The sequence below is a fragment of the Sprattus sprattus genome, assembly GCF_963457725.1.
Source record: "Sprattus sprattus genome assembly, chromosome: 9".
NCBI lineage: Eukaryota > Metazoa > Chordata > Actinopteri > Clupeiformes > Clupeidae > Sprattus > Sprattus sprattus.
Window position 1 is genome coordinate 28,932,753 of NC_137928.1, and position 27,265 is coordinate 28,960,017.

The 27,265-nt window shown below is 41.6% G+C and overlaps 1 protein-coding gene across 1 annotated transcript in view; it reads left to right on the top strand.

Annotated features, from left to right (window-relative positions):
- Positions 1-25,795, top strand: part of tp53i13 (tumor protein p53 inducible protein 13) — a gene marked incomplete at both ends in the record, with an annotated part of 33,815 nt that extends 8,020 nt beyond the window's left edge. The window contains 8 exons of the mRNA XM_080845078.1: positions 19,248-19,322; positions 19,428-19,466; positions 19,724-19,782; positions 20,000-20,078; positions 20,379-20,507; positions 20,935-21,168; positions 23,580-24,372; positions 25,680-25,795. Of these exons, the coding sequence (XP_080701204.1) occupies positions 19,248-19,322; positions 19,428-19,466; positions 19,724-19,782; positions 20,000-20,078; positions 20,379-20,507; positions 20,935-21,168; positions 23,580-24,372; positions 25,680-25,795 (1,524 nt within the window). The remainder of the gene's footprint in view (positions 1-19,247; positions 19,323-19,427; positions 19,467-19,723; positions 19,783-19,999; positions 20,079-20,378; positions 20,508-20,934; positions 21,169-23,579; positions 24,373-25,679) is intronic.
- Positions 25,796-27,265: the final 1,470 nt, after the last annotated feature.

Consider the following 27,265-nt stretch of genomic DNA (forward strand, 5'->3'; position numbering starts at 1 on the left):
AAAAAATTACCAATATATTGTGTGAGGCAGCAGAGGAGGTTATTGGTAAATCTTCTGGCATGAGGAAAAGGAAAATGGTACCTTGGTGGTCAGAGGATTGCAAGGAAGCGGTAAAGTCCAGAAATAAAGCATTCAGAAATGTGAAATCTAACCACTCATATGCCAATTATATGGATCTTAAAAGCACACAGTCTATGGTAAAACGTGTGGGAAGAGAGGCTAAAAGGAAATATTGGCGTGAATTCTGTGGTAAGATAGGGGCAAAAGTTAGAGTAGGTGATGTTTGGAGCATGATAAAAAAGATGGGTGGCATTAGAAGGGAATTCTCTATACCGGTGATAAAAGATAATGATGTAGAGGCGGTGAGTAATCAAGAGAAAGCCGAGATACTTGCAAAAGGGTTTGTTAAGGTTCATAGTTCAAAAAACTTAACAGAGGAAGAATTAGCTTGGAGAATTAAAGTAATAGAGGGAAGTAAAGGAATATTAGGGAAACAGGCAAATAGTGAGAGCATACTCAATAAGGAGTTTACCTTATATGAGCTTAGGAGAGCATTACATGGGGCCAAGAATACTTCACCAGGGAAAGATGGGGTATGCTACAAAATGATTAAGGAGATAGATGACGTGGCTAAGTATGGACTTTTAAAACTGTATAATATGATTTGGGAACAAGGGAAATTACCTTTGAGTTGGAAACACTCTGTAGTGATTCCAATTGGAATGCCAGGAAAGGACAGAGCTGAAGTGAAAAGCTAAAGGCCAATTGCATTAACATCTAATTTATGTAAGCTAATGGAAAGAATGATTGTGAGAAGGTTAATGTACGAGGGAGAAAAGAAAGGTTTATTCTCCAACCATCAGAGCGGGTTCCGTAGTGGACGGACTACAATTGACCCTGTGGTATGCATGGAAAATATAATAAGGAAAGCACAAAATAACAAGGAGTTAGTATTGGCCACACTATTTGACATAGAAAAAGCACATGATATGCTATGGAAGGAGGGGTTATTAATTAAGTTGAAAAGGATGGGCATTGGTGGGAAGATGTTCAATTGGATTAGGGATTTCCTTAAAGGAAGAACTATAGAAGTAAGAGTTGGGGTTGATTATTCCAAGACCTATCCTATAGAAAATGGTACACCGCAAGGAAGTGTATGTAGTCCAGTGCTATTCAATTTAATGATCAGTGATATTTTTGAACAAATAAAAGATCTAAGAGTCAACAAAGCTTTATATGCGGATGATGGAGCTCTGTGGATAAGAGGGAGAAACATTGGAAACATTACTGATAAAATGCAACAAGCAAGGAGTACCGCCACGAAAAGTCATAGCAGCTTGCACCGGATCGGGCCGGACGTTTTGGTGTTTGAATGGCGTCTCTATCTCAATCGGGCGAGGAGTAGTGAGCTGCAAGAAAAACGTACGGAATAAACTGGAATGCGTTTCGTGAACGAACTGCGAGAGTGTGCTTGCTCTGTGACAGAGAGAACAAGTGCCTATGAATTAACATGTGTTACTCCTCTCAAGTCCAAAACACGAAACCAGGTCGTTCTTTTCTATTTTACAGGCATTTATTCACACCACAGGCGTGCCGTGAGAACTGGACATACAGAAACATAAAATTACATTAAATTCTCATAGAGAACACATACATACATAACTTAAAGGTTACACGGAAAACGAAACTTAAGTCACGCTAGCTTTAACCACCAAATAATAGAAAAGTAGCAACTGTACCTCATTGGCCGCTTTACTTGAGAGAAATAAAAGGCAACGAATCTTCAGATCTTCAGTAAACACGAATCCTTAGTTAAATGTACACACACTTCAAATGTACTGCACAAATACATTAAACTTTCTTGCATACAGTAAACTTGCAAACTGAGGTCTATCGTACTGCCAGCATGGTCTCAACTGTAGCAATCCCTTCAAAACCCCGTCTATCACCTGTAACTTCAGAACTTTGGTTCCGACATGAGTTATGACCCACTTTAAGCCCTTAACTCAAAGAACAAATAAACACAACACAAATGTAGTTTAAACATGAAATAGTACTTATTTCTTAATGTTTATATTCATGAACTAATATATTTATTAACCTATTTATGAACTTATTAACTTATTTATTTATTTATTCAACTGTCTTTGATGGCAGCTACACTCCCACCAATCACTTGTGATTTCGCTCATGAACTTGCATACTATGGATGATAATAAGACCTTTTGCAAGAAAGAATGTAGTTAAGCTACATCACTCGGCTTCAAGCAAGGTGACTGTCTTATGGATGGGCCTCTCCAGGTAGACTGGCTTTCCAAGACGCTTTCCTTGCTTATCCAATGTTGAGTCACTGATCAGCAGCTGTAGTTTCCTCACACATCCATCTTCACCAGGATAGACCTTTGTGACCTTTGCCAACTTCCACTCAGTTCTAGGTGCAGTGTCGTCTTGCACAATCACTATGTCATTGATTCTTGCATTTCTGCGTTTTCTTTGCCATTTCTGTCGCTGTTGCAGGTTCAACAGATACTCTTTCTTCCATCTGGACCAAAATTCATTGGCTAAGTACTGTACCTTGCGCCATCTTTTACGAAGATAAAGGTCTTCTTTTACAAACTCTCCAGGTGGTGGAAGAATGATGGAGGATTTCATCGTCAAGATGTGATTAGGTGAAAGAGGTTGTGGTCCCGTGGGATCATTCAGTAAGTGAGCTGTTAATGGTCGGCTGTTTATGATTGCCATGACTTCATAGAAGTAGGTCCGTAATGATGAACTATCAAGTCTTTGGGAAGACTGGTCCAGAATGGATGTCAACACACTTCTTATTGTCCGAATTTGCCTTTCCCAGGCTCCGCCCATGTGGCTTGCAGACGGTGGATTCATAACAAACTCACAGCCCAGCACCTTTAGGCGTTCTTGGTTCATCTCCTTTAAAGCCTCTAGGAACTCGCGTCTAGCACCAACGAAATTAGTGCCTTGATCACAACGAAGTTGTCTAACATTTCCACGTAAGGCTATGAAGGCACGGAGAGCGATGATGAAAAAGTCAGTGGTCATCTCTTCAAGAAGCTCTATGTGAACAGCACGAGAGCATAGGCATGTAAACAGCAGCCCATAGCGCTTCAGCTCCTTCCTTCCATCTTTAACATAGAAAGGTCCGAAGCAGTCCATTCCACAATACGAAAATGGGGGAGTTTCTTCCATGCGCTCACGAGGTAAGTCTGCCATTTGTTGTTGCTCTGTGGACCTTCTTAACTTTCCGCACTTGACACACTTGTAAATGTAAGATGACACAGCATGACTGCATCCAAGTATCCAGAATCCATTTGCTCTTAGCTCGTTGACTGTTATGCCACGCCCTTGATGTTGCACTTGATCATGATAATGCTTTATGAGCAATCTTGTTATGTGACTTGTGGCAGGTAAAACAGCTGGATGTTTAATGTGATGGTGTAAATCAGCACGCTTAAGCCGACCTCCCACCCTGAGGATTCCCTGTTCATCTAGGAACGGATTCAATCTGTGTAGCCTGCTGGCTTTGGCTTGTCTTGTCATCTCCTTCCCACATTGGAGACTCTGGATTTCTTCAGAGAATGCTGCCCTTTGGACGAGACCAATGATGGTAGCTTCGGCATGGCTTCTCTCCATTAGACTTGTAGCTTCATTAGTTCTTGGTATTGAACCCTTCAGCTCCTTGGCCCATCGCTTGAGTCGAGCAATGGCCTTGACTAATCTTGTCCAACTGGAAAACTTAAGGAAGCGATCCAGCAGTGAAACTTCTGTCACTGAAGTCTTGTGTACGAAGATGTTGCGTACTTCAGGGTCTTCCACTGCTAAGTCTCCCACCTCAACATCTCCACTAGGAAGTTCTTCATGCCAGAGAAAATCTGGGCCAGGAAACCAGTTGGAGGCAATGAGCTCCTTCGCCCTTAGGCCTCTGGACGGCAGGATTTTCTTCAGAGCTCACATATCTCCACTGATCTGGTCTGGTACTGTCTTTAATGCGCTGGATGCGGTTTGCCACAAATACATGGAATCTTCTCGCATCATTGTTCACATAACCCAGGACAACCTTTGAGTCGGTCCAGAAGACTTCTTGAGCGTCTATTTCCAACTCCTTCCTGAGCATGTCACTTGTACGCACAGCAACGACTGCTGCTGATAGCTCAAGTCGTGGCACAGTTGTAACTTTAGTGGGGGCCACTCTGGCCTTACCCATCACTAAAGAACAGTGGATTTGTCCTGTCACACTAATTGCCCTTAGGTAAGTACATTCTCCATACCCTATGACGCTTGCATCAGAGAAGTAATGGAGCTCATACCTTTGGACTTCCTTGAACTCTGCTGGGAGATAACATCGCTGAATCTTGACATCTGCTAGGTTCTTCAAGTCAAAGAGCCAGGACTCCCACCGTGGTCTCAGGTCCTCTGGTAGCGTATCATCCCATCCAACCTTATCACGACACATCTGCTGTAGGACTTGCTTCCCAATCAGAATAAAGGGTGCAACAAAGCCTAATGGGTCAAAGATGGACGCTACCGTCGACAAGACTCCTCTTCTTGAAAGTGGACGTTCATTCACCTCTACTCTGAAGCTGAAGTGATCTGACGTGACGCACCATTTAACACCTAGGGCTCTCTCCATCTTTGGTTCACCCAAGGTCAAATCTGGACTTCTTGAAGCGTCAGCACACTCTTCTTCTGGAATGGACGCAAGCACTTCTTGGCAGTTGGAAATGAACTTGTGGACGCGTAGTTTTCCAGAACTGCAGAGCTGTCTGGCTTCACGGACTAACTGTATGGCTTCTTCATCAGTTGAGACACTTATCAGGCCATCATCCACGTAAAAGTTCCTTTCAATAAACCGGATAGATGTTTCACTGAATCGTCCTTGCCCTTGTGCAGCAACGTGCTTGAGGCCATAGTTAGCACAGCCAGGTGACGAGGCTGCACCAAATAGGTGCACTTTCATCCGGTAGACTGATGGCTCTGACTTAATGTCACCGTTGTCCCACCACAGGAATCTTAAGTAGTCTTGATCTTCTGTTCTTACCCGAAATTGGTGAAACATTCGCTCAATATCGCACATCACTGCTACTGAACCCTTACGAAACCGACAGAGGACACCTATTAAGGTATTCGTTAACTCTGGTCCAGTGAGGTAGATGTCGTTTAGTGATACACCTTCGAATCTTGCTGAACAATCGAACACCACGCGGATCTTCCCCGGTTTCTGAGGGTGGTAGACCCCGTGATGAGGAATATACCAGCAAGGTCTCTGGTGGACTTCGTATTCTGGAACTTTCTCAGCATCTCCATGGGCTATGTTGTCACTCATGAATGCAACATAGTCCTTATGGTATTGCTTGTCCTTCTCCAGTCTTCTCTTCAAACACCTGAGTCGGTGATCTGCACACTTCATGTTGTTTGGCAGACACGGCTTGTTTTCTTTAAATGGCAGTGGCATTTCACGACGTCCATCTGCCTGTATCTTTATACCCTCCTCCATTATTGAGATGAAGCGAAGGTCTTCCTGAGAGAAGTGTGCATCTTCCACATTTCTTTCACTAAAGTCTGACTCAAGCGCTTTCAGCACATCTGTAGGAGCGAAAAGTTCCTTGACTTGTGTTCTGCATATGTATTGAACTTGACTTGTTAGGTTGACAGGTGACTGTAGACGAGGTGTAACCTGTCTCACGACAATTCTATGGCTGCTTGCAATGGCATCGCCATAATCAACACAGGGATTGACACAACCAACTACGCTCCAACCAAGGTCGGTTCTTACCGCAAATGGCTCGTCATCTTTGCCTGATACAATTTCTCTGGGCAACAGGGCTTGAGAACAGTTATACCCTATGAGCAAACCAATGTCACAGTCAATTAAAGGAGCAATTTCTTCAGCAAGGTGTTCTAGGTGAAACCATGCTCTTGCTGTTTTAGATGTAGGAATGTGACTTAGACTAGCAGGAATGAACTCTCGGGAATAGGTCACTGGAAGAGGGATTATCTTGGAGGAATAAAAGCCTCTAACCTGCAACCCAGTTGACTTGTGACTTGGAATGATAGTTTGTTTAGATGAAAGTGTGGAAAGCTTTAGTTGTACAGGTTCCCTCTGTGTATCGAGAGTCTCTGCCTTTTCTTGTAGGATGAAGGTGCTATCGCTCTGACTGTCCAGAAGAGCATATACAAGAACTTCAGCCTCTGGGTTATTTGTTGTTGACAGCCAAACTGGCACTATTGTGGATGCAGATGTGCTATTCCTGTTTTGTGTCACTTGATTAGACGTTGCCATGTCTGGTATGTCACTACTCTCTTTAGATTCGGTCCCTTCTTTTGACCTTTCTTTCTCCTTTAGGTGTTTTCCACTCTCTCTTCGTCCATCAACTTGATTCTTTCCATCCGCCTTGGTGCGGTCTTCATGTAAACATGTGGGATGTTTCCCTTTGCACACGTTACAAACACTTCTCTTTTCACAGTTCTTTGAGTGATGTCCTGGCTTTAAACATCCAAAACACAATCTCTTTGTCTGCACATACTTCACTCGTTCGCTGGCAGACTTCTCCATGAACTTTCGGCATGTCTGATTGCCATGATTTGTCTTCTCACAAAACATGCACTCTTTAGCGTCACCCTTTGGTACTTTAGTGTCTGGTTTCTCTTCAGATCCACTTGCTAGGACCTTTGCACCAACACTTCGGACCTTGGATGGCTTCACCTTCTCACCATCACCAGACTTCAGAGCATGAAGAGAGGTCATGGGATTACAAGCGATCTTGGCTTCTCTAGCCACATACTCAACAAACTTGCTGAAGCTTGGAAAGGCCTTAGTGGCTTCTTCAAGTTCAATAACCTTTCTGTTCCATCTGGCAGTTAACCAGTCAGGAAGCTTGCTAAGCAATTTTTGGTTTTCACTGCAGTCGTTCAGGACTTCAAGATTCTTCATATGCAACATAGCTGCTTCACAGCCTCGGAGGAAATCTGCGAATTCTCTTAGTTCAACACTGTCTTTGGGTCCTATTTTTGGCCATGAATTTAGTTTGTCACGGAAAGCTTTAGCCACCACAAAGGGATTGCCATACCTTTCTTCCAATATTTCCCATGCTGACTCATAGGCTTTGTCAGTGCCTAACAGGAAATAACTTTCGATTGCTTTCTTTGCAGGTCCTGTGACATATTTTCGGAGGTAGTAAATCTTTTCATTTACAGGAATGTTCTTCCGGCCTATCAAGGTTTGAAACGACATCTTCCAATCCTTGTATCTTATTGGGTCTCCATTAAAGGCTGGTGGCTCTGGCACTGGGAGACGGCTTGCATTTATGGACTCTGCTATTGCTTCGGCAAGTACTATTGTGCCACTATCTTGATAAGTGGGCCTAGCAGGTTCATGGCTTGTGTGTTGACTGCTTATGACAGGCTGTGAAGGCCTAGTCTTTGGTTTGGGTGGAGGCCCTAACAATTGAGGATTATGGAGAAGCTCTGATATCTCTTCATCTGAGCCTGCATCTTGTTCATAAACTTTTAATCTTGCCCTTGCAGCGTTCATCTTTTTAGTTGTTTCTAAACGTTCTAACTGCCTGGGTTTCTCTTCTAACAACCCTAGTCTTTCAGCATTTTCTGCTTCTTGTAGTGCTAGCTTCTTCCTGTTCTCAGCTTCAAGCCTTTTAAGCTCTTGTTCTTCTTCTTCCATTTCTTCCAAGACTTTCAAGGTGGCTTGTGTTGCGGCTAACTCTGCTGCTGCTTCCTGTTTCCTTGTGGAGGACAGGCTTGAACGTTTTGATCCTTTACTTGAAGTATGTCCAGAACTTGAGCCCTGGTGGCTTGAAATGGACCTTTGGGATTTTATAGATGAAAACACTGAGCCAGTGTTAGTCCATGGTGCTTGCCTTGTATGCAAGTCCTGATTCGAGTCATCAAGGAGACTACATATCCGTTCCATGATCTGCCCTGATACAGCATCACAAGCGTCTACCCGACGACGGGTGTCTCCGTCAGGAGTGCTGTGTTGCCATACATCTTCATAGCTTTGCTTTACCTCTTTATCAGCAGAATTAATTTTAGTCTTGAGGTCTTGTAGAACATCGCTTGAGGATGGTAGGTTGAGTGCCCTTCTAGCCTCCTTAGTAAGAATCTTCCATTTCTCATATGTTTTAATGAAGTGACGTTGAAGCCTTTTCAACTTGTCATCATGGAGTTCTTGACCCTTTTCAGTAAGTGTCCTTTTTCTCTGACTTCTCTCTAATTCTTTTTCTGCAGCACCATTGGTCTCCGTACTTACTTCAATTTCCTTTGAATGGTTTGGTTCTAAAGGTTCATTGTCAGTGTGTTTAGACTTCTGCTCTTCAGTTTCACTCTTAGTGTCTGGGTCTTGATTTTTAGTTGCAAGGTCATTATCATCCATGTTGGTATGTTAATTGGGGCCTTAAACTAAGTTTAAATAGTTTGAGTAGCTTTGCATAGCCTAGTTTGCTTGTAACTTAATATTGAGTTTTACTTTGAATATTTTATCTTAACTAATTTCACTTGTTAGCCTATCACACTTAGTTCAAAAATGTAATAATATCAATATCAAATCAAACTGACTTAAATGCCCTGTTTTTAGCAGAAGAGAGACTTATTTCACTCAAATACTAAACAAGAGAGTACCTTCTTAAAGCTAATACTGTGTTATGCACCTTTAAACTAAAACTACACCAAGTGTGGGTTAACGAAATTGTCAATAACGTCACCTTATATACATTTACATCAAAAAACACATATGTATGTAACCAAAGAATGTGACATTTTAAACCTTATTTACACTTTTAAGATGCTTAGCAATAATTCCTTGATGAAATTTGCGTTCACTTAAGCTTATAATTATGTGCAAACCGATTAAACTTTGACACTTAAAAGAGTCCTTGTAACGCAGTTGTTGAGGCTACACCACTTCTTTCACATTTAACTTGTTTTAAACGTGCTTCTTGTTGGCTTAACCACACAATGCTCTTAAGTTACCGGTACATGCACACAGTCTTTGATGAGTAGGATGCCGCGAAACTTCGAGAATCTTGCTTGTAGCTCCGTCGACAGCGGGCTAAGATCTTCATCCCACCTCGCGTCGCGGTGGCTGAGTTCTCACTGTTACTCCTCTCAAGTCCAAAACACGAAACCAGGTCGTTCTTTTCTATTTTACAGGCATTTATTCACACCACAGGCGTGCCGTGAGAACTGGACATACAGAAACATAAAATTACATTAAATTCTCATAGAGAACACATACATACATAACTTAAAGGTTACACGGAAAGCGAAACTTAAGTCACGCTAGCTTTAACCACCAAATAATAGAAAAGTAGCAACTGTACCTCATTGGCCGCTTTACTTGAGAGAAATAAAAGGCAACGAATCTTCAGATCTTCAGTAAACACGAATCCTTAGTTAAATGTACACACACTTCAAATGTACTGCACAAATACATTAAACTTTCTTGCATACAGTAAACTTGCAAACTGAGGTCTATCGTACTGCCAGCATGGTCTCAACTGTAGCAATCCCTTCAAAACCCCGTCTATCACCTGTAACTTCAGAACTTTGGTTCCGACATGAGTTATGACCCACTTTAAGCCCTTAACTCAAAGAACAAATAAACACAACACAAATGTAGTTTAAACATGAAATAGTACTTATTTCTTAATGTTTATATTCATAAACTAATATATTTATTAACCTATTTATGAACTTATTAACTTATTTATTTATTTATTCAACTGTCTTTGATGGCAGCTACAACATGTATTTACATCTACTCAATCAGTGTAGTGGGGCCTTCTTCCAATATATTTTAGCAAGCAACCAAGCTCAACCATTATATTTTGGCTCCACTGACGTTTAGACATATGAGGGTATCTCAGAGTTTCGTTATACTGACTTACTGAGCTAAGTGAATTGTTGAAATTGCTATCTTGGTAAAAGGAAACATCTCTGCAACAATATTGGAATGAATGCGGTTACATAGCCAGCTTTACTTAAAGTTTATTGTAAGATAGGCCTACATGTTAGACTTAATGCAGTTAGAGTTAGACTGTAGGTCTAGTATCAAACGTAAGCAACACTTTTACTGTATAGATAGAGAGCACGTGTATCACATTGGTTTATAGTCTGTCAAATTAGTTCTAGTTATTGGTGTTCGTTGGCATAAAAAGTTAGTCTTCTCTTATAAGCCTAGGTAGTACATCTGATTAGAGCTAGCAACCATGAATTGCAGATTAAGGGGTCCCCTATCTCAGTGTTCATTTTGGCAGCTATTTTTAGATTCAGTCTTAAGACAAAAATGCATATTAGTTTTAGTCACATTTAGTCATAGTTATCCTTCTTAGTTTCAGTCTAGTTTTCGAAAACTCATTACAATTTAGTCTAGTTTTAGGCACATTTAAAATTCCATATTATAGCCACATTAAACTCCTTCCCTTCCCTTCTCAGGCCCAGGGACCTCCTGTGTTGTGTCTACTGCATAGTAGTCTAGCTTGCAGTACTTAAATTGTGGATGCAATTAGTCTCCAAGATACAGATCAGCTGAATTCCAATTAAATCAATGTAAATAATAATTTAAGGCAATACTTGATTAACAGAATTGTCATTCAAATATATGAGAATATCACGTCTAGATTAAATCAACCACATATCCTCCATATGAAATGCTGTGAAATCTCATTACCAACAGATTTAGCTAGACGGATAGTTTTGACAGTTGAAAGTGGTGTCAATGATAATAACAATTGCCCAAATAAACAAGGCTATTCAAACCAGTCACATATTCATTTATTTTTTGCTTGATTAATGTTGTGCGTAGCCTGTCCGAAATTGTTATCTTGGTAAAAGGAAACATACTGCAATGAGTTTACTAGCTAGCTATCAAAATCTAGTATAACTTGGGATATGCTACCTCATTGTTAGCTAACGTTAGCTAGCTAAACGTTTACCGAGGCTAACGTGAAGCTTCAATCGAAAATGATTAGCTAGCCCTGTCCTTTAGCCCATACTGCAATGAGTTTACTAGCTAGCTATCAAAAGCTAGTATAACTTGGGATATGCTACCTCATAGTTAGCTAACGTTAGCTAGCTAAACGTTTACCGAGGCTAACGTGAAGCTTCAATCAAAAATTATTAGCTAGCTTTCCAAGCTAGCTGACACAACCTAAACACTCGACTGCCCCTTTGAAGTCAACTTAACGTTGGCTAATATATTCTAATAACTAGTTATCATTGACAGTTACTAGCTATTTTACCAAACTCCTTTCTGTCCTAAATTGAGCAGTTGCTGGTGTGAGCTACAATATGGGAGCTAGCAAAGCCATTTCTAGCTCTACTTCACAATACTGCTGCCTAGTGTAATAAGTTAACGTAAGTATCAGACATAAACAGGATACAACACACCAGTTACCAATTGATATTATGTGTTTATATATACCGAAAATGTCAGTAAATCCAGATGATGATGATGCTGCTGCTGTTGGTCCCGTCGAAAACCCTGGAGTCGCGACCCTGTCACTTGTTTCCATGTGAAATCAATGGAATGCTTCACTTTTTGGCGCCGTATTGACAACTGTCTGTCACTCGCACACTGTGCTTGTAAATTATTTTTCAAGTTTGCACGTACCTATTTATGCGAGTGAAATACTCGCACTGTAGAGCCCTGGAAGGTGTCTCTTAATATTCCTACAGTTGAATGGAGAGCGACTGATAGAGTGGGTGACGTCACAATGGCTCAACCTTCCACCATGTTAGTCAATGAGAGAAAAAGGTGATGAAAAAGAGGAATAAAAAAGGAGTGGCAAGGAGTACCGCCACGAAAAGTCATAGCACCTTGCACCGGATCGGGCCGGACGTTTTGGTGTTTGAATGGCGTCTCTATCTCAATCGGGCGAGGAGTAGTTAGCTGCAAGAAAAACGTACGGAATAAATAAATAAAGAAAACTTGACGATAACAATACTGTGCTTCCCTTCGGGCAAGCACACTAACTAGAATGCGTTTCGTGAACGAACTGCGAGAGTGTGCTTGCTCTGTTTTGGCCATGACCTTTGACATTGCAGCCATAACATCACACAAAGGATCAGACATGGGAAGAAAAGTATTAACTGTCTGAGGTGTAACTAGAAATAACCTTTATTGTTATAACATCAAGTATATAGCCATAACATCACACAAAGGATCAGATATGGGAAGAAAAGTATTAACAGTCTGAGGTGTAACTAGAAACAACCTTTATTGTTAAATCTAGGGGCAGATGTCAGTGATAATTGCTTAGATTTTCTTAATGATAATTTACAACACTTAGTAAACAAAACAAAAAAAGGTGTGGCATCCAACATGGGCCTGTAGTCTTGTAAATCACATAATGTATAGGCCTTCAATAACAGGGAGCATGAATCTATCTATATACTTATAGATGTATTCATATCTATTTGTCTATCCACGCATCCAATATAATGTGCCCGTGGGATCACGTGACGTTAGCTAAAAAACGTCAGGTCCCTCCCTCACCCCTAATTAGTTCACTCGCAGTGATTCTGGAAGACGGATGTAGGATATCACGTAACCTGTTGATAATCTAGCCAAGGTCTGTATGACTGTCAGGTTGTTGACCAAAAATGTAAAGTTTATCTTTCTGTACCCATCGGTTGACCAATAAAAGTTTAAACAAATCCGAGTTATTGTCAGACCGTCGCATTTTTTTCTGAGCAAGTCGCCCCAACTGGATAACCCAGTACAACTTACGAAGTTGGCTTGAAATGTGTAAGCTGTGCTAGAAAGTTAGCACAAATAGCTAAACCTATCAACTTTCGTTGACAGCCACTGATGAGAACAGCGATGTATTTGTTCAGTGTGTATTAATTGAAAATGATTAGTTTACCAGGCACTTACATCTATGTCATCCAACATGGAAAATCCGTGTTCTAACTCATGTGAGTTATCGTTGGTAGGCTACACATCATTATAGTTTCTTCAAGGCTGAAAATTGGCGATCTTTTTGGTGCTGACATATTGACGAAATTACTTATTATGTGATGAAGTCTTGAGCTGAGGTAATTATATCAGAGGCAACAAAGTTACATTCTTTGCAGCGGGAAAGTGAGTCATATTTAACAAATAATGTGTTTCAAAGAATTAGCTGGAACAAATTACTTTTATTGGGTAGGTAGATATAAGATAGCCAGTGACTTCAGGCGAACTCCGGCTCCCTCCGTGGTGGACACCATAAGCAGTAAAGAGTTTGGAACATCATTTGTTGCCTGTTTGGAACACGATTTGTTGCCTGTGATATAAAGCTTGATGGTGGATACTAAACGAGGGGAAATCTACTGTACGGAATATGTAGTTTCAGAACGAACGTCAAAGATCTTCAATGGTAAGACTTGTCGGTTGTGCCTCTGTTGGTGTCTCATAAAACGTAAGTTTTATTAAAGCATAGCGTGTGTATTGTGTAGCTATTTCATTCCGAGATGGCATGGGAGTAAAATGCTCCGCTCTGCTGCTGGTATACAGACAGCCGGAAAGGTTAACAAACGGAATGAAATAGCTACACATTACACACGCTATGCCTTAATAAAACCCACGTTACTCACATACTGGTTAACACTGTTAGAGCGGGTGTATAAACTGTACCTGAAACTGTTGCCACTACATTCGTTTTAATATTTTGCACTCTCTATCTAACCACTCGTTCAGGTGTTTTCTTGAGTTGGTACAGCCAACTACTGCATACGTAGTTCCCGAACCAAGTTTTCCATCCTTTTTCACACTGTGTCTCTGCGTCGATATCGGACATACCTAGCAAAATAAACCTGAGCCTGGGTGAAGGCTAAATAGCTCGCTAGCTATCATCACTCTATTCACTTTGGTGACTGTTGTCGGGCCTTTTAAACTGTCTGTGGGTTGTGAACGTAAACAACTCGCTAGCTATTACTACTACTGTATCATGATGATGAAGCTTAATGGTGGTTTTCGATTTACATGATTTTTATGGCATTTAAGAGATATAAACCTTGATGGTGGTTTTCGATTAGCATGATTGTTATGGCATTTAAGAGAGCTTCTCCTATCTCAGAGTGTGTGACGTCACAATGGCTCAACCTTCCACCATGTTAGTCAATGAGAGAAAAAGGTGATGAAAAAGAGGAATAAAAAAGGAGTGTCAAGGAGTACCGCAACGAAAAGTCATAGCGGCTTGCACCGGATCGAGCCGGACATTTCGGTGTTTGAATGGCGTCTCTATCTCAAACGGGCGAGGAGTAGTTAGCTGCAAGAAAAACGGGGAGAATAAATAAATAAAGAAAACTTGACGATAACAATACTGTGCTTCCCTTCGGGCAAGCACACTAATACTGTGCTTCCCTTCGGGCAAGCACACTAATAAATAAAGAAAGAAAACTTGACGATAACAATACTGTGCTTCCCTTCGGGCAAGCACACTAATAAACTAGAATGCGTTTCGTGAACGAACTGCGAGAGTGTGCTTGCTCTGTTTTTCTGTCATGTTTGCTTGTTTATTGTGAAAGGGTCTAGTGTGTTCGTTGGCATAAAAAGTTAGTCTTCTCTTATAAGCCTAGTTAGTACATCTGATTAGAGCTAGCAACCATGCATTGCAGATTAAGGGGTCCCCTATCAGTGTTCATTTTGGCAGCTATTTTAGATTCAGTCTTAAGACAAAAATGCATATTAGTTTTAGTCACATTTAGTCATAGTTATCCTTCTTAGTTTCAGTCTAGTTTTCGGAAACTGAGCACACTACAATACTATTACTAACCATTTCACATTTACAGACATAAACCTAGACATGACACAAAACATCTTCCAAAGACTTTATTATCTCAGCTGCATTATTCAGTAGCACAAAGTAGCCTATTACATTCATATTTACTTCATGTAACCCTGCCATAGCGATACAACACCTTTTTGACAGCCTATATAGCCTAATTGCAAAATTAAATATATAAATAAATACTACACTGAAATAACGCAAACAAAGTGAATCTACAGTGAGCCAACGCTCGTCCACTGACAGTGTGGAAGAATGACAGCGACACGAGCCAGGCTACATTCCAAGATTACGTTACTAGAAATGTCACTTTACATGAGCTTTGTTCATAAGCCATGCAGTCCATAAAATAGGAATACTCTGTGTACTAACAGTATAGTAAGACCAGTCATATGTTCAGAGAGCTTTCTAGCAACCAACAAGTTACAAGTAGGATAAACATCCTAGCAAAATCTGCGTTGTCGACAGACCATCGTTTTGACTGGAGTTTTGATGTGCTTGCTAGCACCAAGTGGATTACCTCATCTACAATACATATGGGCTTGGACTCAAATCACTAGTAGGCCTACTTCACGATCTTCTATGGTTACCAGCAGATAAGGTAAATAATAATCGCCATATTTGCTTTAATGTTTTATAGAGTAAGAGGCTATGTGTAGGCTAACTCTCTATTGAAAGACACTGACCGGCGCATCAACACAAACTAGGCTCTGTGAGTCAAATTAGCGTAGCTAATCAGAAATGTTGTAGATGCCAGAGTTGGCAACTATGGCTCAGATTTAGGTTGTTATCCATCAACATTCATTTTACAACTTACATTAGTTTCGTTGTCATTCGACTCGAAAATCTCTGGCTCAATTTGGCAAAGCACTACTGCTCCCTTCAGGGTAAACATACGTGGACGTCTCGGTGCTGTCATTTTGCCAATCTGGCTGGCTGAGGTAATCGAGTGATTAGAGAAGGCTACAAAGTGGAATACTAAGCAGTTTGTAGCGGGAAATATTGAGAGTGAAATGTAACAAATTATACTGTATAATTACCAATGTCACAAATAGCTTAGCGGTAATATGAATAGCTTAAATGGGATGGCTACATTAGCCAGCCAGTTAGGAGAATCTCCGCTCTCTTTCTCTTATACCATCCTGTTCTGCAGCGAAGGCACATCATGTAATAACGTTATAATTTCTCAAAATAGTTAAATACAAATATATAGCTTTTAAGATAAAAATATGTTCAATAAGGCTTAAAGAATTATATCAGGTGTGTAGATGAAGTTCAGCGACAGCTTTTCTAGTGTTTATATCCATGATTGTATGCTGGTCGTCGCTGGCCGTCAACGGCCGTTACAGGAGAATACAGAGCTTCGCCTTAGTGGGTGACGTCACAATGGCTCAACCTTCCACCATGTTAGTCAATGAGAGAAAAAGGTGATGAAAAAGAGGAATAAAAAAGGAGTGGCAAGGAGTACCGCCACGAAAAGTCATAGCGGCTTGATCCGGATCGAGCCGGACATTTCGGTGTTTGAATGGCGTCTCTATCTCAAACGGGCAAGCACACTAATAAAGAAAACTTGACGATAACAATACTGTGCTTCCCTTCGGGCAAGCACACTAACAAGGTTGAGAAATGGTCACTTGAGTGGGGTTTTCATTCATCAGTTGAAAAAACACAAATCATCTGTTTTTCAAAGAAAATAATTAAGCCTGATTTACAAATGAACCTCTACGGTCAAGCGTTGAAGCAAGTCGACACAATTAGGTACCTGGGAGTGTGGTTCGACAGTAAGTTAAATTTTAAGGAACACATTAAGAAGGTAATTGAGAAGTGTCAGAAGGGGGTGAATGTAATGAAATGCTTAGCGGGGTACAACTGGGGAGCGTCAGGGACATCTCTAAAGAGAATTTATATAGCTCTGATAAGATCAGTGTTTGACTATGGATGTATTGTGTACAGATCCACATCAAAGACACACCTTAAAGTACTGGACAGAATGCAGGCCAAAAGTCTCAGAGTATGTTGTGGTGCATTCAGAACGTCTCCTGTACCAGCACTGCAAGTAGAGACAGGAGAAATGCCATTACACCTCAGGCGTCTGAAACTGAGTTTGGGCTATTGGGTCAATTTAAAAGGACACAGTCTATCTCATCCTACGAAAGAGGTCCTTAAAGAATGTTGGGAATATGGCAGGTCTCAGATCAGTAGTTTTGGATGGGATGCTAACAGATTAGCTAGCCAGTTGGGGATAGAGGAAATAGAATGCAGTAAGACCTTGCATCTGTCAACAACCTCACCTTGGCTATTTGGTTCCCCTAGGGTGATAATAGAAATAAAAGACAATGTAGGGCAGTATCTAGGGAATATGTGCTACGACACTACAGAAATGTATACAGACGCATCAAAAGATGGTGAGGGTAAGACTGGCATTGGGGTATTTATACCAGAAACCGAAGTATACATTAAAAAGAGGACTACGGATCATTTATCCATTTTTTCAGCTGAAATGGCAGCCATCATCATTGCATTACAGTGGCTAGAAGAGGCTAGGCTCCCTAAGGCAATCATCTGTTCTGATTCCATGTCATCTCTCACAGCTATACAGAATGGAGATTCAGCATGTAGACAGGATTCATTGGATGAGGTCAATCAAAACATATTTTCAATCAGTCAACAAGGAAGGACAGTCCAGTTTGTGTGGGTTCCTGCTCATAAAGGTGTGAAAGGAAATGAGGAAGCAGGAGGTTCAATTAAAAAGGATGCTTTATGTCAATTTTATCAAATGTTGTCTCAGTTTTCATCGTTTTCCTGTGATGGACGTTTCTCTCAGGCAACTTTGGTGAATCAAACTTTCGCGAATCAAAGAGGTAGACTCTGGCTGTGAGATTGCATTATCGAGCGTATTGAAAATAGGGCCAAGTGATAACGAGGTGTGACTTTTTCCACTACAACGGTTTTGGGATGCAAATATATCACTCTTTTGAACACATAATGTTTTGGGAAGAGAAACGTTTTATTTTCCTGGGTCTAGAAACCTGCCGGACTACTTTCGGTTTGACCAAAACTGGACGAGAACTCTGCTCACAGGACGCTGTCGGAGGTAAATCAGCGTGGATTGCATTACACTGGTGATGTAGATGCCATACAACTTCATGGGTTAAAAACCGAACTATCCCTTTAACAGACTGAGAATAGGGCACACTGCTCTGAACAGCAATTTATATATCATTAACAAACATCAGGAAATTGTGAGGGTTGTGGAGTTAAAGAGGATGTAAAACATGTTTTGTTAAGTTGTGAGATATTCTCTAGACAGAGGGAAAAAATGAAAAGGGCTGTTAGTGCAGCAAAGCAAGTCTTTTCATTGGAGACGTTATTGGGTGAGCCTAGAACAGGAAATATTACAAGTTCTGTAATATAATATATCAAAGAAACACAATTAGCTAACATGATTTAGAATTATTGTTTTGTTTTATTTAATTTAGTTTTAATTGTTTTGTTTTATTTTTTATTTTTATGATTTCGTTAAGTTTTTTTTAACGACCCCAATGATCTACATCTCGGTCCAGAAGGTGGCGGTAATGCACATTGACTGTAAACCGCCAAAAAACTTTACAGAAGAAGAAGAAGACATGACAGGGAGGGGTCCTCACATTTGGCAGCGACACTCACATTTGGCAGCGACAGCATTACGTAGTTGCGTGAGCTACGTTCCCGACATATCCAGTCATTTTGCACGTTTCGTGCGCTTTAGCGCAAATCTGTAAACACAGTATGACCAGTAGCCTATGGAAATTGCGAAGCGCCTGAACTCAAGACAAGTTTGAGAGACTCTAGCTTCGGATGATAATAAGCGCTATTAAGCATGGCATATCTTCTCTGGATATGTTTCAAACTGATTCATTTAAGAGGCTTTTCTAATCTCCACAGGTCCTTTGCCAGTTCCAAATGCTTATATCGACTATAGCGTTATAAGCATATTTTTATGGCGTGCTCATGTCGAATTTAAATTACGCAAAAATTAGTTTTGGAAACATAGGGCCATGTGCATACGAACCGATAACTGTAGTCGTGGACCTGGCTTACCTATCTCATTTAATTTTATAATTTTAGACAACATCTTAAATAGTTCGCCTTATTCGGTAGCGACCAAGGGTAGCCTACTGCTCCTCTAGCGTTTGGAAATCGTTAGTCTTAATGTCACTGCTAGATTAAGTCACTGTTTTATTTTCTTACCTGGACTACGCTATGACTCCACAAGTGGCTATCCTGTTGACTGTACTCTGTTGGACATGTTGCCAGTCAACGTTAGCTTGGCAGTTATGTGACAATGGAAAGGTAGTATTTTTTCACTTTTCCTTGATAATCTAAGGACTCTAACGAGTAGCATGAGCCTAATGTTTTGTTAGTGAAACAATGTTAGACAGTGTTATTAATAGGCTATGTGTGATACAGGTTCAGGTGGGGCGAGATTTGCCGCATTTGGCTGGGTTACATTGCTCTGAACCGCTCTTGAAAGATTCGAGCCAGGTAATAACACCCTTAAGCCAGTCTGAAGGTCGGGTTAGTTATCTTTGAAGTCGTAGGCTACATACATTTGTTCTGAAGCTGATGTTTTTTCGCTTTCCTTTGCAGCAACTTCATATTGTTCAGAAGTATTCACCACCTTTGCGGGTACGTTTGCAATCACAACATGTGCCGAGAGCGCAGTCTGTACAGTTTTATCAGTTGACAGAATTTTGTTCAAAGCATTTGACACGTCAGTATGATTTAACACACCTAAACACCAGGTTTAACCCTCACCCACCCTTGTCACAAATTAGTTGACTTATCTGGTTGTGTAGATGTATAAACTGGCAGTGGATATGTAGCCTACTTCATTGTCTGCATAACTGGGTTATCTTTACCTCCTGCCCTTTCCCCATCTCCAGACCGCTAAGCATGTCTGCATGGACACGCCCATTTCGTATAATGCTACTATTCCAAGCAGGTGAGAACCATGACTTAACTCAAAGAACCTATGAAACACATTTCACAAGACTGTAAAGATGCTCCAATCTAGATCGTTTCTTCATTCCTTCAAAACATTTAGAACAAATACATTTTTCGATTCCACTTTGAATAAATGTATGTAATGTATAACCTAACTTTAGTAGTGAGGTTAGGTTATAGTTGTTCTATCTGTAGTGTATTTTTGCTGTGTGTAGTGGAGATCACAGGCCTGTGGAAGCTGAACCTGGTGTGTACCTGTACTGCCCAACTCAGCGCTGGCTCAACAACCTTCAGGTGAGTCACAGCTCAGCTCCTCACACCACGACTCGCCCAAACAAACTGCCCTCCAAACAAACTGCCATGTATACACAGTGCACAAGTCCTGTAGAGCATGTCACATGAAGACCTATCCGTCTGAAGAGGGTTTCAGAATACTCTCTCTCTCCCTGTGTGTGTGTGTGTGTGTGTGTGTGTGTGTGTGTGTGTGTGTGTGTGTGTGTGTGTGTGTGTGTGTGTGTGTGTGTGTGTGTGTGTGTGTGTGTGTGTGTGTGTGTGTGTGTGTGTGTGTGTGTGTGTGTGTGTGTATGTGTGTAGCATGGTGCGATTGTAGTCCTGCATCACCCTTGTGCTCCTGATGGGCAGCGAGGTCGTCTGGCTGCCCTGGCGCGTTCTTGTCTGCCTGGCTCCATCATGACGGCCCACCCCTGGCTGAGTCCTCAGAGGGTAGGTCACATCACAGACCACAGCACACTTCGGCTGGGAGTTAGAGTGGGAGGCAGTGTTGTTGATTCAAGACTGCAAGAAAGAGTTGTGACATAAAAGACTAATTGGAAGGCAAAAGGGAGGTATGGAAAATAATATTTTCTCAGTCTATGGCTTTGTAAGGAGAATGGCTTTGAGGTGAAGTGTCCCCTCTCAATGCATCCCCAGATGTCATATTTTCCCGGTCACACAAAGAAGTTGGCCGGGAAGGAAGTTCATAGATATATTCAGTTTTAAGGAAGTTGTTGCCACAATCATTTTGACAGCTTCCAGGATACTGACTCAGATGAAATGGCAGAGCACAATAAAAGTATTCTGAGGTGAGCAGTATTTTTTTATTGCACTGTCTCTCTATAAGCTATTTTTTTGTCTCCTTTCCTTCCTTTAGCCTCTGGCATTGGTGTCTTGGGGTCGAACTCTGGAGATGTCTCATGTGAGCGCCCCAGAGGTCTGTGACTGGTTAGTCTCGGTCTCTTCCAACCCTCAGCAGCACCATAACCCAGACCAACGGAGAAGGAGGGAACGCTACAGCCTGCTATTGACACACCGTGCCCCCCTGCACAGGCCCAAAGAGACTGCACAGGACATGCGTGCAACAACATCCCGTATTGATTGGCTAAAGGTAAAGAGCTGATAAGTTCCATATCAACAGGAGAAGGGCATTCTTTTTGAATGAGGAAACACCAAGGCCTGGAGTCTCAGATGCCTATGTAGAATTTTGGACTGTCCTAACATGGTCTGATAGTCATGTGTGAATACTCCATATTTTTAATATGGCCGTGAAAACAAGTTATGCTACATAGATAATCCGAGCCCATTTGTACTCTTGCACACAAAATGAATAATTCATGTTGGCTTTCTTAAAACAGCTCACATTTATATTGTCTATTGACATCCATTACAGTGTTCTTTCATGCTGTAGTTTTGGCATGTCCTGCAATGTGGGTCATCACCACAACAGATTGGGTACAAGTTCTCCCAATGGAGAGCTAAGGGTTAAATAGAGTTTCTGTGACATGGTAGTTCATAACCTGACATTTAATATGGGCAGCTTAAAAGGGAACTGCAACGTTTTGGCTGTTCATGCCTTTCCAGTTACCCGATTATTATGAATAGAAGAGCAGTTTTCCTTGGGAATCCTGTTTCAGACATTCTGTTAGAATAGCAGGAAAGCACTCTATTTTATTGTTTCACTGATGTAGGTCAAGATAGAGTTGTACATTTTGACAGCAGAACTATTGACTGCTCTTTAGATGGCTATGTTTTCTAAGCTTCCACCTAGAATGGCCAAGATCTATTCTGTTTATTGATTTGAAAAAGTGTTTTCTAGAGCATAGAAACCCAAGAGACAGGCTTATCAGCGGGGCTTCATTTGAGCCGGTTCCTACCGGAACAGGATCCAGGACCTCATTGTTTTTGACTGTCGGTGCCGATTTGCACAAATATGGTTCCTCTCTGGAATGAAAACATACATAATTACATAAAATACAAATAATTTATAGTGTATTATATTATTATTTTATAGTGGTGTGCAAGTCATGAACGTGTTGATATGTAATGGTTTGTAGGACGTTGAATTCCTTCGGCTGCCTGTCCGAATCAAATAGTAGATTTGGGCATTTATGGGTGTAAATACCCGCTGATTTTGTCTGATAAACAGGACTCCACGCATCATACTGATGTCCAACTCTCTTTTCTTTATTGTCTGGAACACCGTGAAAACTAGACAGAAACAAACGAACAAACAAACAAACAATCAACAAACAAACAAACCCCAAGTTTACATATAACATCGCAAACAAATATACATTCCATTTAAAACATAGTGCAGATACGTAAGTATTACCTTATCTCCCTCTGGAACGAAATACTGTTTTCTGATTGGCTAATGGGGTGTACATTAAGTTCGTATAACCGGACACCTTGGACGTAGTCCCAGTAGAAACGTTAAATCGCCGTTCCATATCAATGCTCATGAATGGTTACCATTGACAACCAACGTAACGGTTTTTTTTTCTTCAAAAAACGCACTACTTTCTCTAACGGTAGCACTAGGCTTCAAATCAAGAATTCATCAGGTTATTATGCATATTAAATTTCCTAAAGATAAAGGAAATTCTAAATAATAATAATAATAATAATAATAAAAACATTTTTGGATGTTGTAAACGGGAGATAAGCGGGATAACGGCCTCCGAGCTGTCCAGTTCTACGAAGTTAATGGACTCCGCTCCGCGTCGTGGTGTTCTTTGCCCCGCAGCGTCCATTAACTTCGTAGAACTGGACAGCTCGTCGGCCGTTATCCCTTACGTGTTCGCCTGGAAACCAGCAGTAGATTAGCTTAACTTGATGCGAACATGTTGCGTGCGTGCGTGTTCTCTCAGTCTTTCAGCTTCATTTGCCCTCGCACTTCCAGGTCATATAGGTGAGGTCACATGTCGCAAAGGGTCAAAGGGTCACCAGACTAATGCACAAATTCATGAACCCACCAGCAAATGCATATTACGTTTGCACAACAACAAATTAAATCACAAATTGTAAATGACAATGATACATAATATGTGCAATTGAAATGTCCATCAACCCCAGGCCATATCTTGACAGCTGATACATCAGGGTCAGCTACAATGGGCATGCTCGGATTATTAAATCAACGGTTTTGTTCAGTTTTAACAGCTAGCACCTAGGTTTTGTCCTTTGTCCTCCAAGCATTGCGGCTTTTTTATGCGTTTGGTGACTCTTTGTTTTTCTCTCTTCTCTGACCCGCCAGAACAGCACCCTCTCTGTCTTCTGGGACCTGATTTACAAATTAAGCTCTGGGTATCAGTATCTTATCTGGAAGAAAACGGTTTTAAGCCAGACGTGCTAGACATGTTTAATCTATCATTTTGCAAAGACAATCGCATTCTTTTTAATTTCAATCATATCAGTGAAAAGAACAGTGAGAGACCCTTTGGAATGAAACCCTGCAAGATCTTTCCAGTGTCTGTGTGTTTCTGAGTATTTGTGTTTTGTGTGTTACCTGTCTTGCAGAGCCTTAGGACCTGTTGTGAGCAGACGCTTTCCCCTCACCATGATGGAGAGACCCAGGAGGGAGAGGAGGATGAAGGGATCCGAAGACGAGAAAGGAGAGCTGTGCTTAGAGGGCAGGAGAAGGATCATCATCAGGACAGCATGAAAACAGAGTTCCATACACGGCTCCAGAATGAGACTGGCCTCCACAGCCCCCAGCCCAGCAGAATAAGTGAGACAGTCACACACGCTACAGGCCTGCTCGTCAACAGCACTGCAAAAACCCCAACAGCAACAGTTACGGCCAACCCATCTAAGGGCAGAAAGAACCCGGTGGGAGAAGGAGAACCAAAGAAGGAGGAGGCCACCAGAACTGAGAACCAAGGCTCCCAGAGAGGAGGAGGAGGAGGAGAAGAAGAGCAGAGGAAGGCGACAGGGATGTCAAGGACGAGAAGCCGTGTGCACTCCTCGCACAGTCACTCCCGCGGGCAGACGCACAGGAAGGCGGGCGAGAGCGGGGCGACGAGCCCCAGGCAGCGCGTGAGGGAGGACACGGAGGAGCAGCGGCGGCTGGGGGAGCTGGAGCTGGAGTGGGAGCGGGAGACTGAGGCCCCAGCGGGGGCCGGCAAGGGGTCGCTGGGGGACAGGTTGCCCACGGCACGCACAGATGAGGCGGTGTGGGCGGCGGCGGCGCTGGGCTTCCTGCTGGTGCTGCTCACGCTGTCGGTGCTCCACACGCGGCTCTACCGCCACTGGCGCACCACGCCCAGCCTGTACTGGCGCGATGGCACACAGGACTACGACAGTGTGGCCGGTACGGGCTCATGGGAACCATGAACACATATACACACACACACACACACACACACACACACACACACACACACACACACACAAAAAAATGCACCGGCCCCAAAGAATTTCTGTCACACATGTGAAAGACACTCTCAACATCTTCCAGATTCAAATAATGAGTTACTGAGTATAGGAATACTAGTGCTGTCAGTTTAACGCGTTATTAACGGCGTTAACGCAGACCCATTTTAACGCCGTTAATTTTTTTATCGCGCGATTAACGCGTTGTAAAAAAAAAAGAAAAAAAAATATATATTTTTTTTTTAAGATTAACGTTCTTTTTGGCCACGCAAACTGTGTAGTAGGCTAACGTTACGGTTTGAGTGATGGTGAGCGCTATACGGCGAAATGGATGATAAGAAGCTTCTGAATAGAAAGTTTACCTTTAAAAGTTGTGTTGTGCAAAAGAAGCAAGCTTCACTGTTGTCTGAAAATGTCAACAGGCAGCTGGCTGAAAGCACAGAAGTAGTAGGCTTACCTTTTATTGGTAACCTAACTGTTACGGTTCATTGTTTTTGGTTTAAACTGCACTATAGGCTGAGTCCTTGTTTATATGAAATGTGCACTTTATAATTTTATTTTGTACCGCCCTGTTTGGCAATGTTGTTTTTCAATAAAATAAAACATTGCATAAAGCAAGCCAATCCACTTTTCCATGATAAGAGCATTAAAATAAAATAAAAATGATGGAAAAAAATTATTGAAGGGACTTTTAGAATAGATTTGCGATTAATTCATTTGCGATTAATTTTGAGTTAACTATGACAAAAATGCGATTAATCGCGATTAAATATTTGAATCGTTTGACAGCACTACTAAATAAAGCATACACTTCAAAATAGTTCTGGGTGCAAGTTTGTAAGAATGTTTAGGAGTGTTTAATGTGAGTTCAGGAGTGTTTGATGTCAGTTCAGGAGTGTATACTTTTAGTTCAGGAGTGTTTAATGTCAGGAGTTTTTAATGTCAGTTCAGGAGTGTTTAATGTCAGTTCAGGAGTGTTTAATGTCAGTTCAGGAGTGTTTAATGTCAGTTCAGGAATGTTTGATGTCAGTTCAGGAGTGTGTAATATCAGTTCAGGAGTGTTTAATGTCACTTCATGAGTGTTTACTGTCAGGTAGGAGTTTTTCATTTCAGTTCAGGAGTGTTTAATGTCACTTCAGGAGTGTTTAATGTCAGGAAGGAGTTTTTAATGTCAGTTCAGGAGTGTTTAATGTCAGTTAGGATTGTTTGATGTGAGTTGTGTGTTACATGTGATGTGTGTTCCAGATGTGATCCGGCGGAGACTGAAACTGGCTGGCCGCAGGAAGAGAAGGGTTGCAGCTGGCCGCAGACAGGAGGCTCCCCTCATACCCAACTCAAGCACAGAAGAGGAGTCAGACTAACAGCCTTCCTCCCCCATCTTCCTCCTTTGCCTCCTCCTCATCTCTCTGCATTGGCAGGGACTCCTCTGGACTGAAAGATTACCTCTTCTTCCAGAGCCCCAAGAATGGTCCCTTTCATAAAGACTTGCACCAACACATGTTTTGAAGCAGAGTGTGCGATATTTAGTACTCTTCCACTGCAGCTCCTTACAGTCTTAAGTGACCTCAGTGTTTGAGTCTGGAAGATGTTTGGAGCGTAAACAGTATCCAGACTGACACGACCTGTTTTATGATAAACAGTACAGCAGTGGCAAAGGGGTCGGTACTCAGTGCTTTTCTCTTTCGCCTAGCCGCCATACTCTGTCGCGTATAGCGCAGTGCAGATACTGTACCAGTACAGTCACAGACAGTGAACTGATTGGGTTTCTTGGACCCTGAGCTCCAAAGGTGTGGCCCTCTACCACTGCCACAGGTACAACGATTGTATTGCTTATTTGTCATAAGCACCTGCAACTCATTGTTTTTTTTAACATATATTTAATTGGTTGTGTTGCCACTTTTTCTAATTTGTCTAGATTAAATTGTTTGTGTAAGTAATGCCTGATTTCGTTTGCTCCCTCAACAACTGCAGGGTAGTTGTTGGGGTCTGGCCCACAGGGTTTCGGACTTAATCAGATGACCTAGCCCCTGACTATGTTCTGTACAGGCAATGTTCTTGCTTAAGGCAGCAGTATGCAGCCATTTTCCACTTTTTAAAGTATGTTTTTTTTATTAAAGGCAGTTGGTTTTGGTATCCTCTTGAAATTTATTTTGATGGTATATGATAATATGAAGGGAAATGGAAAGGACCACCCTGCAAAAATGAAAGAAAAGCTTTCACAGTACATTGGCAAATGACAAATGTTAACATCCTAGCTCGATTTGATCACTGCCAACTGTGCTGCTGTTGGTGTTTCCAAACTCTTTCCTTTGGGTAGTTAACCTGCTAGTTTTAGGCCCAAACTCCTTACTGTTGCATTAACTCAAATATATGCTACCTTTCATATATTTGTTTAGAGACACAAAACAGTCGACGTGACACTTGGTGTCCAGTACTTCCCAGGAGAAAGGATTGTGCTCGTTGCGCTCATCTTGGGTTTGGAGAGCATCCAGAAACCACAGGCTCAGCTGGGGTTTCACAGAGCCTATTGTTATAGGAGAGTTCACAAAAGCTGCCCGCAACCGCCTGGGAAAGGGCCAAATGAAACATGTCCAAGTGGCAGCAGCATATTTGAAAGGTTATCCTCAAACAATCCCATATGTGTATCCCTGTAGTTTAACTAGTAGAATAGCTTTGCCTAGGGCGAGTTTGTGTTGCTGAATATGTCTTACCTTGCCGGGGTCACCAGGGGTCAACTCAAACCTCAGAACACACCAAAGAATAAGTCCAGTGACAATAAGCATTGTTTTTTTGTTTATTTATTACAAATGTACAGCTTACGAGTTCCTATT